The sequence below is a fragment of the Crotalus tigris genome, unplaced genomic scaffold (assembly GCF_016545835.1).
Source record: "Crotalus tigris isolate CLP2741 ecotype Arizona unplaced genomic scaffold, ASM1654583v1 scf7180000024339.11422700, whole genome shotgun sequence".
NCBI lineage: Eukaryota > Metazoa > Chordata > Lepidosauria > Squamata > Viperidae > Crotalus > Crotalus tigris.
In genome coordinates this window covers 7,100,058-7,114,765 of record NW_024100509.1, presented here as the reverse complement: position 1 = coordinate 7,114,765, position 14,708 = coordinate 7,100,058, and the positions used below count along the sequence as shown (strand labels likewise).

The following is a 14,708-nucleotide window of genomic DNA, read 5'->3' as shown; positions in this document are numbered from 1 at the left end:
TGTGCACTACATTGCTCTGTCACCCATCACTCCCACTTAGAGAAAGGCAAAGAGCGGGGCATGGTTTCTTTCTGCCCTTATATTTTGAGAATGCAAATCTATCAGGTAGAAAGTGTGCCCATCTACGAACATTGTAGTCCCTGCAGCTCAGAAAACGTTCCTTTTGCTACAGCCAGTCCTTCAAAGAATCCAAAGTAGTTTACTCCCAAGTAAGTTTTTATGTAATAACTAAAATGTCCAGCACTCAGGTGGAATTAAATGCATCTGTTTTAATCGTTACTTATTGCTTTTGATGTGATGCATCCATTTCAGAGCAAAAGTCTGGGTGTTTCCAATCCCTCCCTTTTTTGGGGGGGGCATACAGTCTAGAAGTTTAAAATAATCTGGATTTAATTCAAACCAATGTTCTGAGGATCTGGAAGTCAGTTCCTATCATCTTCTCACCTCTGTGAATAACAAAAAACATGTATTTGTCTGCAAGAGCAATACAGAAAAAATTACATCTTCCTTGTCCAGACTTTATTTTATTATTGTAATTTCCATCTGATACAGACATTAATTCAGAAATGGAAAAATGATGGAAATGATAGAAAAGAGTTGTGGGACATCTTCATGACAATAAACCGCAATCTCCTTATGATCTGTCTTAGAAGTTCCATGGAGTTAGTTGGATAATATGGAAGTTAAAGCCAAAACTTAAGAAACATCTCAGACACTATCTACAAGTCTGAACAAATCCCTCAAATCATCTGAAACAGATTTGTAAAAATGAGAAAACAGAAAGGTCTATTCTCACCATACAGTTTATAGAATCAAATGGATCAGTTGTGAATTGCTTTACCATCCGAAATTAATTGAGGGGGCAAATTAGGGATTTTTAAAAAATTACACTGTATGAAACAAGAAAGTTAACATTTTATTAAACACAAGTAAGCTTCTCCTAGACCTAGACTAAGTGTGTCCCAATTTTTTGCTGCTACCAATTGCTGGAGAATAATCAGGAAGACAATGGTAACAGGATAAAAAACAGCAAATCAAAAAGACATAATCATTAATTTTTACAGCTTGTCTTAAAAATATATATATAAAATTAAAGGTTGCACTGCCATCTATAGACCACATAGTGAAAAATAATAATAGAAAGAACATATTTTATGATGATGATGATGATGATGCAAAGCTTAGATCCAAATAGGCCTTTATGATTTTATAGGGGATGCTAACAAAATCACCATCAAATCATAAAACATATCTGTGAAATATAAATGTGATGTCTGTTTATATATTTTTTAAATAGTAAAACAAATACCACCAATAGAAAAAATATAGGGGTTATAGCATATTATTGAAAAAAGAATATACATACATTAAAGTACATTTACTTCTACATGGAGGGAAGGATGCAATGGGATACTGGTTTAGGCCTAGTATTCTTCAATATCTTCATAAACAATTTAGATGGGGAGATAGAAGGGGAACTCTCAAATTTATTTATACATGGTGCCAAGCTGGGGGGAATACCCAACAATTTAGAAGACAGGCTAAAGATCCAGAAGGATCTTGACAGATTTTAACCCTGGGCCTTATCTAACAAAATACAATTCAGTGGTGAGAAATGTAATATTTTACACTTAGACAAGAAAAACCAAATGCACAAGTGTAGAATACATGGTACCTGGCTCAACAGCAGTAATTGTGAGAGGGATCTACATCTCCTACAATTACTTCAGTATGAGCCAACAGTATGTGGCAGCTACATCAACAAAGAGATAGTATAAAGATCATGTGAATTGTTATTACTGATTTATACCACACTGGTAAGATCATACTTGGAATACTGTGTCCGATTTTGGTCACAATGATAGAAAAAAAAATGTTGAGAGTCTAGAAACAGTGCAGAAAAAAGCAACAAAGATAATTAGGGAACTGAAGGCTACAGCATACGATGGACAGTTGCAGGAATTGGGTATGTCTAGTTTAATGAAGAGAAGATCTAGGGGTGATATGATAGCAGTCTTCAAATATTTGAGGGGCTATTGCAGAGAGGGAGAGTCAACATCTTCTCTAAAGCTCCTGAGGGCAGAACAAAAAGTAACTGATGGAAGCTTATCAAAGATCCAACCTAGAATTAAGGAGAAATTTCCTGACAGTGAAACAATTAATCAGTGGAAAACCTGCCTCCAGAAATTGTACATGCTCCATCACTGGAGTTTTTTTAAAAAAATTGGACAGCCATTTGTCTGGAATGTTATAGGGCAGTGGTGACGAACCTATGGCACAGGTGCCAGAGGCGGCACTCAGAGCCCTCTCTGTGGGCACGCATGCCGTCACCCCAATCTTAGGCCTTCAGCTGGGTTTTATAAAACCTTTTCACTTTAGGCCTCTGCCGCCATGTACAAAAAAAAAAAAGGTTCAATCAATCAGTCAATTTCAACTTCTTGCGGGAAAAAAAAAGATCTTGCAAAGTTGGAACTGATTGATTGAACTTTTTAGTCCCACCCAGTTTGCCATTACCACCACAGCCATGCCCACCCAATGGACCACACCCACCCAATGGGCCACACCCACTTGGGTGTGAGTTTTGGGTTGCAGTTTGGGCACTCGGTCTCTAAAAGGTTCGTCATCACTGTTATAAGATCCCCTGCTGGAGCAAGGGGTTGGACTGGAAGACCTCCAATGTCCCTTCCAACTCTCTTATTCCCCTAATTCTGTAAAGTAATTCAAGTAAACTAGATGTAATGAAGAGGAAAAAAAACTAATAAAATCCAAAAGATTCCATATAATTTCTATTTTGTATCACAATATGGCATTTATGTAACTCAATCACTGACTTTAAATGATACAGAAGCTTATTGTTTCATCTTCTCATTTTTATCTCTTACCTCTGCATGCCCGCCAGGTGTCAAGGTCTTGTTGCAGCGCTCACATTTCAAACAAAATTTGTGCCAATCTTTTCCCAAGGAAGTTACTTTTTCAGCTGTACAAACAAACAAAAAATGGAGAGTCAGAATTCTACAGACTAGATTCTCAACTTTTATATCTTTTAAGACTCACTTCAAAGGATTGAAAATTATTGAGGACCACCTCTCACAAGTGGAGGCAGAATCACATAGATCTATTGTAATCTGTGTTTTATGAACACTTCAGAGAGCCTCTCCCTCAGTAAACATATGCTAACAAATTAAATAATCAATACATTGCTTTCCTTTTCATGACCTCACTATCAGCTGCCTGAGGTAACTGTTTAGTTCAGCCTCACTGTATCACCATCACTTCATTTATTATAAGATTTTCTTGAGATAGTTCTCAGGTAAAAAGTTCAGATATTAACAACTTAGTCATGCATAGACTGGAAGTTGTTTAAATAAAAATATTTCAGTTGTGATGCCACAAATGTGATGTCACAAATACCATTTTGTCTCTTAAGAGTATACAGGGTTTGTGTTTTTAGAAGAGGAGGAAGGAGGGGGAGCTGGGATGCCTTAAATCTCCAAGAGAGAAATGTCCATCAAGGCAGAATAACTGATTCAATTAAGTTCTAAATGACACTGACTATAGAAGATGATCCATTTGAGTGAAAATACTGCGTTTTAGGAATGGCCAAAGCACTAGAAGAACTAAGGTGAATGGAAAGAAACAGGAGGAATGGGATGCTACAATCAAGAAAATTAATGTTTCTAGCTATATGTGACATCTTTCTCAATCATACAGATGAAAATGAAAGCGCAGATGAAATATGGCAAGGATTATAAGAGCTATTTCAGTAAAAACAACATGGCCTCACAGTTTCACTTGGATAATATAATCTTTAAAATATACTATATATCTACCTAGCACATATCAGCTTCTACTTAGGAATGATGTAAGAACTGGAACTACAAGATGCAAAACTGCCTAGGGAGCTAAATTGATATTCTACTCCATAGTATGCCTGTGGAATATAGGGGGACTATTAATTTTGTTCACGCAAAATAAAATCCATGATTTTTCCTAGAACAAGTACAGGAGTTTAATCTCCAAAAGCAAACTCAAAAAAGAATGAATGTCCAAATCAGCACTATAGACTCACATATTTTAAAAAATCAAGCACCATTTCTCTTTTGGGAGCACTTTGCATTTAAAAATAAATTCCCACAAACAAAAATAAAGAACTCTCAGCAGAGAAATTCCATTGAAAGCAAATTCCACATAAATGAGTCACGAAGCAGGCATGCTGATACAACAGAGAATCAAGCCAGTGTTTTATGAAAATGAACCCCGTAAACTAAAATGTGTTGCTGGAGAAATTATTTTCAGAATCAGCTGAAAATGGACTCAGGAAAACAGTTTGGATAGTGAGATTTTTTTTCCTCATATTTCCTTAACAATGTACATTTTGGGGGCATAGATAAGAATTGGGAACTCTAATTTACTTTGCCAACTTTGATAGCAAATATGCAGAGGGCAAAGGAACAGCATCTACTATAATATAACATCTATGGAACAAAATTTATGTTTGCATTCCAGAGACTTACTATGTTTTCTTCTTAAAAATAATCTTATTATATAAACAGTAACAAGGCAAAAATGCAAGATTTTTTTAAAAGAAAGTGTTGCTTTGCTTATGAAGTCAATGAATTATAATGAAGATAACTCTAAAAAGAAGATATGTATGAAGTGGAATTTATGAAAGAACAAATACTGCAAAGAAATATTCTCAATATTGCAAAGAAATATTTTCATGATTATAGGACTTAGCATCACAAACCTAGTCATAGTAAGGTGGAATAATGTGGAATAATAATGAACAATCACTAAAATAATGATGTGTCTGCATAATTACTGGAATAATGCTGTGTTAGTAGTATGTGACTAACCTAATGTGCATTGCATTTGGATACAATGTATGTAGCGAACTCTCCATTGTATACCCGTGAGAAATGGACCTAATGTATCACAATGTGTATTAGAATGTGTAGTCTTTTGTTCCTGAGAAAAAGAAAGTATAAAACTGAAGCCTGAACCTGCCCTTGGGGTTCAGAATTGCTGGTTGCTTTTGCTTCTGAACCTGCGCAATAAATCTCTCTGCTAAACCCTCTGGAATTCGTAAGAGTCCTTGCGTTTTCCACAAGAATAGAATATTTTGAAGCTGATGAGGTCTTCTAGTCCAGCCTCCTATCCAAGACAGGAGACCTTATAACACTCAGGAGAAATGGATGTCCACTCTTTTCTTGAAAACATCCAGCAATGGAATACCCACAATTCTGGAAGGCAAGTATTCCACTGATCAATTGTTCTCACTGTCATGAAAGTTCCATGTTGAATCTTTCTTTAATGAGTTTCCAGGGAAAATGAGTGTAAGGACCCACCTCAGCTAACCACCCAAGAAAGCAGAACTCTTGAAACAGGCATTGTCTCAAAAAGAAACTTTTATTAGGGGTCAGTGAGTAGGGAAGTCCAGGCAAGATCTGGGGAAAATCCCGCTTAAACGGTATAGTTAAACCAGCAATATTACTCCTCCCACCAGAGTCATAATGTCCATTTGAAATTCAGCCAATCCACAGGTGGCAATGATGTTTGGGTAACTGGTACAGTTGGTTCGCATCTCAAGGTCTTCTCCAGTTTCGTTTCTTTGTAACCGTCTCCCTGATAAGGGAGACACATTCCTATCTCAAATGGATAGAGGTGGATGAAAAAAGCAGAAAGTGAAAGTAATCCCAAACAAAAGCAAATAACCCCCTCCCCCCAACTAAATGGCATACCCCAAAGCAAAGCACAAGAATATATATGAAAGGGAGATAATAGGATTTGGGGACCTGACATACGCCCCCCCTAAAAGAATGGGAAATCCACCTAAAAGACAAAAAGGGGAGGGGAACAACAATATATACACATTAATTAGGCTTATCAGGATATTGAGAATGGAAATGTCTTAGATGTTTAGGGCCTCTAACATGTCTCTTGTACACCCACTCATTCTGGGCAGAAGGGAGATTCTTCCAAGCTACTAAGTATTGTGTCACCCCATGATGTATCTGAGAGTCCAAAATGTCCTTAATCTCAAAGTGTTGTTCACCTTCAACCATGATAGGTATGGTTGCCTGAGGTACAGGAGGCCTAAGGTTAGAAATGACCTCTGGTTTGAGCAAACTACAGTGGAAAACGGTGGATTTTCCGTAGATTCTTTGGCAAATCTAATTCAAAAATCACAGGATTGATGATGCATTTGATAGGGAAAGGTCCTACAAATTTAGGGCTTAATTTCTTAGATGGTTGAAAAGATTGCAAATACTTCATGGAGAGGTATACTCGGTCTCCAATTTTATATGGTTTTTACTGCACCCTCCATTTATCAGCCTGAACCTTATAGGCTTCTCTCACTTCATCCAGAGCTTTCCTGACTACTGGCCAGGTATTTTGTAACTGTTTAATCCATTTTTTCAAGGAAGGGATAGGAAGTTGATAGGAAGTTCAGGCATGGCCACAAATGTTTGACCATTAGCTTCTTGAAATGGAATAAAACCTGTACTGGAGTGCACAGCATTGCTATAAGCCAGGGCTTTTCAATTGGTGTACCACCAGTGGTAAGCGACCGTTTTAGACAAGTGTAACGGAAGGGGAATGAGCTGAAGCAATCCAAGGCTGAGGGAGAGGCAGCTGGAGCTGCAGGAGTGTTGGGGCTTGGCAGAAGCCCCAGGAGCACCGGCAGGGCTCCGGCTGATTGGCATTTCTGGAAGCAGCACGTAGCCATAGGTGAACTGAAAAAAAAAAGGAGGGAGGAGGAGAGGATATAAAAGGAGGTGGTTTTGGCAGGAAAGGGGATGGAGAAGAAGCTGTGAAAGGAGAGTTCAGCAGGTAGGGGAAGCTGTTGTTGGAAGAAAAGGTCTCCTGGTTCGTTTCTCCAGCTAGGAGAATGCAATCAGCGTTGATGAAATGAAAAGCCTGGAGACGAGCATGTCGAAAAAGAGGTTGGTTTATTTAGTTCTGGGTCAGCTGGCAGCTTGATTGGGTTACCATAAGGATTTTTATACAGTTTTTACAGCGTTTTGTAATTCATAGTGTTAGAAGAAAAAGCCGCGGGCTCACTTTCCAGCGAGGAGGCTATACATTTAAAGAAAAGAAAGAAAAAACAAACGAAGCCACTGCCATTTGAAATAGATGAGAAGAAGCTGGCTGCTTGACAGGAAATGTTTATTGACAGAACTAAGTACTGTTTCAGTAGTTCAGTTCTGGGTCAGCTGAACACCAACTGGGAGGGTGATGTTTTTCCCCCAAGTTTTTTATTAATTTTACAATATTACATTTACATATTTGAAAAGTAGCATGGCGGCTGAGCACAGTAATTCCATTACATTTGAATATCATCAGTACAAATCTCAAAGTATTACAACAACTAATTCTCTCTTTCCCCCATAATATCTACTATCATATTCGAACCAATACAGTTCGTATTCTATCAATCAAACAAAAGGTACTTTTCTAATATTTATCAATAATCTTCAGTCTATACATATCTTAATTAATTTGACATTCCACCTTTTAGACAATAACCTAGTAAGTTTTTCTTAACTTTAATTTCTCATTGATATTTAAGTTTAACGTTTAATCTTTATCATTTCCAGATTTTAAATGATCCCAATTTCTAAGTCTAATATTTCACATTTGGGGCTAATAATTTTTTTCTTTTCTTCCTTCTACTTCCTTCCTTCCTTTCCAGAAAGAGAAAAAAAATAAAAAAATAAAAATAAACCACCAACATTTGTACCACAAACCCATATACAAATTTAATTATTAGTATTTATACTTCTAAGTTTTACTTAACCTTTGTCTCAACTCATAACAATATCTTAAATTCAAATCTTAGTTATTTGTAAACATTCAAACTTTTAGCCAATCAGTGACCTGATGGTTAATTTTCCCTTGATATTTTAATTTAACATTTAATATTATTTTTTTCCAGATTTTTAATTAAACACAATTCCATCACAATTCCTCATACATTCTAATATTTAAAATACACACCTTGTATATAAACTCTACCATCTATCTTACCAATCTAATAAGACAGTATAATATTCTTGTTTCAATATATTTCTAGATTTTATATGATCAAAATTTTCTTTATCTCAAATCGTTACAATATCTTATGTTCAGAATACATATTCTATCCATTTAGATATATTCTATTTGAGATCTCATGTATCGATCAAAACCCCAATCTTTATATTAGGCCCACCCCCAAAAATCATGCTAGGGCTTATTGTTGGTGTAGGCCTTACTTTCAGGGAAACACAATATTAATAAACATGGATAAATTCATCAAACATTTGTCAGTGCAAAGGAAAAGTGATTCAGCAAAGGAACTGCCACCGAAGAAATTTAAACTGGTATTTTTTTCCTTTTTTTCTACAGTTTGTAACATTTTATTAGATTATAGAATAAAATCCAAAAATAAAAAAGCAAATAGTAGGACACAGTGGAGAGGAAAAACAGGAAAAAAGTGAGGGGGAGAAGAGGGAAAAAAGAAAAGGCAATGACTTCTGACTTCCTCTGTTGCAGTAGAAGGAAGCATTAACATGGAACCTCAACTTTTTACTTTTTCATAATATTATAAACTAGCCATTTCTGTAACAACAAATGAATCTAATCAGTAAAACCCAAAATCACCCCCTCCTTTTTTTACTTGTCAAGTTCTTAACACCTTGCTAAGCACTGGTGGTACTCACATGTTGTCATGTTCTAAAAGTGGTACAATCTATCAAAAGGTTGAAAAGCCCTGTTATAAGCCACCTCAGCAAATGGTAACAGTCAGACCAATTGTCTTGCTGATAATTAATGAAACATCTCAAGTATTGTTCTAGAACTGACTTCCGTCTCTCTGTCCCCCCATTCATTTGAGGATGGTGTGAAATTGATAGTCCTTGACTAGAAGCCATCAAGTCCAGAAAAGTTTTCCAGAACTTAAGAGATAAATTGAACCCCTCTGTCTGAAATTATACGTTGTGGGGCCCCATAAAAACGATATACGCTCTGCACAAAGAGTTTGGCAAGGGTCTTTGCAGTTGGGATCTTGGGGCATGAGAAATGAAATGCTCTTGTCTAGAGAACAAATCCATTATGACCCAAATTACAGTGTTTCCAGCATTTTCAGGCTGGATAAGATCCATAGAAATCACTCTCTAGGGTGCTGACAGACTTGCCACTGGTTGAAGCAATCCTGGGGATTTTCCTTGTTGCCATTTAGCCGCTGCACTCGAGGGGCAGCTGGCTACTTAGCTTTCTATGTCTTTTTTCAAAGCAGGCCACCAAAACTGCCTTTTAATGTGATGTAAGGTTTTTACAAATCCAAAATGTCCAGCAGTTTTTGAGTCATGTCCTGCTTGCATTACTTTAAATCTTAAAGTTGATGGGACATAAAGTTTCTCTCCAACCCACGCTAAACCTTCTTTTAATACACACAGGTATTAAATTATGGTTACAAAACCACTTATCAGTCTCTAATGTAGTCTTAAACTCCTGTAATAGAGTCTTTTCAAGGGGAGCCACAGGTTTTGACTGGGCTCTGGTAGTTACAGATGCTGTTTCCTGGTTTTTGGAGGGGCTGAGTCCAAGACTGCTCTCACTTCTAGCCCAGGCATGTCAAACTGAGGGCCAGATGTGTCATGCCAAAACCACACCCACCCCATTGCCAGCAATGGGGGAAAAGTCACGTGATATCACGAGTTTGACATGCCTGTTCTAGTCCAATACCCTGCTCAAACAAGAGACCCTATATCATTCTGGACAAATGGCGGTCCAATCTCTTCTTGAAAACCACCACTAATGGTAGACAAGTGAATGTCTAATGTTTTCTTGAAAATCTCCAGAGAAGGAGCATTCACAACTCAGGGAGGCAAGTTGTTTCACTGATTAATTCCTCTCACTATCAAGAAATCTCTCCTTAGTTCCAAGTAGGGTCTCTACCCTGTTTCCCTGAAAATAAGACCCAACTGGAAAATAAACCCTAACACAGGATGCTCGTAATATAAGCCCCACCCCCCAAAATAAGCCCCAGTTAAGATCATCAGCCAAGCGGACACATTTAGTACCATATTTTCCCCCAAATAAGACCTAACTGGAAAATAAGCCCTAATAAGCCCTTTTGGTCTTATCTTTGGAGGAACTTGGTATTTAATGAGCTTTCTGCCATTCCTTCTTGTCCCCTGCTCTCTGGTGCCTTGGAGATGAAATCAACCCCCTCTTCTCTGTGATGGCCTCTCAAGTACTGGAAGACTGCTATCATGACACCCCGATCCTTCTCTTCATTATGCTAGACATACCTAGTTCCCTTAACTGTTCATCATACAGCTTAGTCTCCAGACTTCTTATCATCTTTATTGCTGTTTTCTGCACTCTTTCTAGGGTCTTATCATCTTTTTTGTATCATGGCAATCAGAACTGGATGCAGTATTCCAAGTATGGTTTCACTAGTGCAGTATAGAGCAATAGTATCACTACTTATGATCTTGATGGTCTCTTTGTTGATGTAGCCTAGGGCTGCATTGGCTTTTTTCCCCCTTGGCAACTGCAGCATACTGCTTGCTCATACTTACAGTCATGTGAAAAAGAAAGTACACCCTCTTTAAGTCCCATGATTTTATATATCAGGACATAGTAAAAATCATCTGGCTGTTGGCAGTTATTTATAAAATTTATAGGCTTCCCATCTTATCTCAAGGCAACTCTTAAAAGTAGGTATATACAATCTCAGATGGACAACAGCACATGACATATTACACCATGTCATCATTTATTTTACAAAAAGAAAGCCAAAATGGAGAAGCCCTGTGTGAAAAATTAAGTACACCATTACAGCTTCCATAGGTTTGAAGAGGCTAAGCAGCCAGGTGCTGCTACTCAGGTGTTCTTGATCAGTTGATCATCAGTTGACTACCTCTATAAAAGCTGAATTTTTAGAGTTTGCTGGTCTCCAGCACCGAGATATCACAATGCAAAAGATATCAACAATAATCTTAGAAAAGCATTTATTGCTGCCATGAATCTGGGAAGGATTATAAGGCCATTTCCCAACAATTGAAAGTCCCTCATTCTACAGTGAGGAAGATTATTCACAAGTGGAAAACATTCAAGATAGCTGCTAATCTTCTCACAAGTGGATGTCCCAGAAAATTCACCCCAAGGTCAGACCATGCAATGCTCAGAGAAATTGCAAAACAAATCCAAGAGTTACATCTCAGACCCTACAGATTTCAACATATTAAGTGTTAAAGTTCATGACAGTACAATTAGAAAAAGACTGAACAAGTATGGTTTGTTTGGAAGGGTTGCCAGGAGAAAGCCTCTTCTCTCTAAAAAGAACATGGCAGCATGGATGAATAGGTTTGCAAAGTTGCAACTGAACAAATCACAAGACTTCTGGGACACTATTCTTTGGGACAGATGAGACCAAAGTGGAGAAATTTGGCCATAATGCACAGTGCCACACTTGGCAAAAACCAAGCACAGCATATTGACACAAACATCACATACCAATTGTCAAGCACAGTGGTGGAGGGGTGATGATTTGGGCTTGTTTTGCAGCCACAGGACCTGGCCATCTTGCAGTCATTGAGTCAACCATGAATTCCCTTGTGTACCAAAGTATTCTATCTAGAGTCAAATGTGAAACCATCTGTCCAACAGGTAAAGCTTGGCCAACACTGGGTGATGGAAAAGGACAATGATCCCAAGCACACCATCAAATATGCAACAGAATGGCTGAAAAAAATCACAAGGTTTTGGAAAACAGCTGTTGCTTTTCCAATGTGGCATTTGACGTCTTTTCTGCATCTCCATTTTATGCGATGGATCACATGGGAAGATGCTAATGTACTCACCCAAAACCAAAAATACTGGAGATCTCTTGCTGCCCAATATGCTATATCGCATGGAAGCATCTAATGCTAATGCTAAATTTTACTTTACAAAATGTTTCTGTCCTAGTTCTCTTCTGTTTGTGTAAAGCATAGACAAGTTTACTCAAGAAAATGAAGTCTGTAGTCTAGGCTGGTAAATTGAAAAATATCATATACAAATCCATAGGAAAAACTAGAGTAGAGTTAATGGTATACCCTCAGAAATAAAAGACACGAAGGAAAGCATAAAGCACTTATTGGGCAACCAGGGAAACGCCCTAGGAATGTGGAATAAAATCCAAACATAAAGCATATTTTAGTATTCAGCCTGCCAGTTCAGGAAGCAGCAATGATGTAATGTCCCACACCCAGGCCTGGTGATAACCATGCCAGCAACCAGAACAGAAGCACAATGTTCTCTTTAGAGAGGAAACCAATTGAGATAATCAACAAACAAAAAAAGATTTCCTACTAAGTGCTACAGTTTCAAAAATACAGAAAAAAGTTCTACTTTGTACCCCAAACATTCCTTCTCTGGGTGGATGAACAGCAGAAAACACCAAAAGAAAAGAAGATTTGACATCTTGTTGTAAATGATAAACTAAGGCATACTGACTTGCTTTTTACTGAGGAAAGTAAGAGAAATGCTCAGGAATCACAAGCTTAAAGCTGCTTTTAATTATTTCTGTGTTCCCAGAAGATTTGATTCAAGCTAAATTTTGCTTCTTTCTTTTAACGTTTAATTACCCAGATGAAACATAGACATAGCTTGCAGTTTCAAAGAAATCTAAGAGGAAGATGGATGAATCAAGACCTGGCTTTGAACATGGATTTTTTTTTCAAAAGGCTTCACAGAACATTATGAAATATCCTAACATAATAAAAATTGTGGGATGGAATGGGCTTGAGAGCAATGAAAGAATGCATATGAATTGTCAATCAAAGGAAGAAACAGAGTTGGTTTGGTTATTTTAGATCCAAGACAAGTCTTGAAACAGATAAGCTAGATCCTAAACTTAAAAAAGCTTGTATATACTCCACATAATTGCTGCTTCTATATATTTTTTCTGTGTGAGATTATTCCGATTAAAATTGCTTCCTATCTTATCAAGCAATCTCCACCAAGCTTTTTTTCCATTATGAAGCAAATATGAAAATACTAAAGATCAGTAATAAAAATATTAAAGATTAGAAACTGAGAGATAACATCTATGCTTTTCTGTCACCAAATAATTCTAAAACTGAGGCTATATTGTTCCAGAACAGATTTGTCTGGATGATTAACTATATGAATGTATGAACAACTTTTTAAAAAATGAATAGAGGCATACAATTTTATAAATTATGTAAATGATTTGTTAATGTGTCAATCTGTTCTTGCGAATATGTTTGAAGAACCTGCACTTCTCAGAAAGGACTCGTTCCGTATGCTGTTGAAAACTGGCATACATGTCTACATGCAGAATGCATTTAGATTCAAGGTATCAGATTATATATAGAGTCAATCTGATGTATTGGTCAAATTTAGGGACTACCAGGCAGTCAGTTCCAACCTATACTATTGAATCTTGATGATGCTATCTATTCAATTATGTCTGATTTTCAGCAATTGTATAGACCAGCAATCTTCACATTGTCCAATCTTTTTTCAGTTGTTTTATGATCTGGCTGGTATTGACTTTAATGGTGTAGCCACTGTGATTTTCGTGATCTCGTTTCCTTTTACCACTGACATTTTCAAGCAAAACTGTCTTTTCCAGTGAATTTGATTGTGTGACATTGCTGAAATAAGTAAGACAGAATTTTGTGATTTTGCCTTCCAGCAATATGTCTTGTTTTATATGTTCCACTACTTGCTTGTTTGCTATCCAAGGAATGCACAGGATCTTTCTCAAACACTGCAGCTTGAACAAGTTATCAGTGCTGTCACCCCGTTTTGCCCCATCGCTGCTTCGCTGATGCCAAATTGCCATGAATCCTTGGGGGGGAAGGAACTAGCAAGTAGGTTGGTGTTATGACCTGGGGCAGGGCACATAAGCAACACCGGCGAATGCGAAGGCTTGAATTCCTTTTATTGTACCAACCTTCCCCAAAATCCCCACAGTTCACTTTAAGCCCAAGAGTAAGGCTCTAACATGCACACACACCTCAAGCACTTCCTTGAAGCTAGCAGTCCAAGAGAGAGAAGCACAGTTCTGAGAGCAAAAACAGTTCAGGAAACATGGTCACATATGTCTCCATCACACAGAGAGTTTGCCGGGGCTGCGGCTCAAACCAGACCTGAGCTGGGTCACTGTGAATTCACACATGGCAAGGCTAGGCAAGGCAAAGCAAGGCAGCAAGTCATCGGTAATAGCAAGGCTTCTTGAATAATGGCAGGTGTTGCTGGCAAATACAACACTTGTTCCCGACAAACACTCCTCCCCACAGCGTCTCCTTAAGTCCTATTCTCCTATGAGCCTTGTGAAGAGGGGCAGGGCACCCTCCTCCTGAGTAGTCAGATCACCCGGTGCTGACTCCAACTCCTCTCCATTCTCCGTGCTTGGGGATCAGGCAGGGGAGGCAGTTGCTCATCTCCTGAGCTCCGTCGCTCCTCTGCTCCACTGCCTGCCCTTTCCATCTCTTCCCCCCTTGCTCAGTCATCCTATGGCCTCTCTTCCTCTCTATCAACCCTTCCAAGGCCCAAGGGACCCCGGACTGCCGCATCCTGCTCCTCGGTCATTCCTCCTGGGCCAGAGAAGCTGCGCCATCTTCCTCTGTCAGCTCCCAGTTCCATCTCCTCCTCAGAACCAGGCTCCGATGGAGCTATGACAGGAGGCAAGGCAAGTAACCAAA

The 14,708-nt window shown here is 38.2% G+C and overlaps 1 protein-coding gene across 2 annotated transcripts in view; it reads right to left on the bottom strand.

The window, feature by feature from the left end:
• The window catches only part of CRIP2 (cysteine rich protein 2), an 83,340-nt gene that overhangs the window by 45,369 nt on the left and 23,263 nt on the right, over nt 1-14,708 (bottom strand). For both annotated transcript variants that reach the window (XM_039326153.1, XM_039326152.1), the window contains exon 2: nt 2,883-2,977. In XM_039326153.1, coding sequence (XP_039182087.1) covers nt 2,883-2,977 — 95 coding nt within the window. The remainder of the gene's footprint in view (nt 1-2,882; nt 2,978-14,708) is intronic.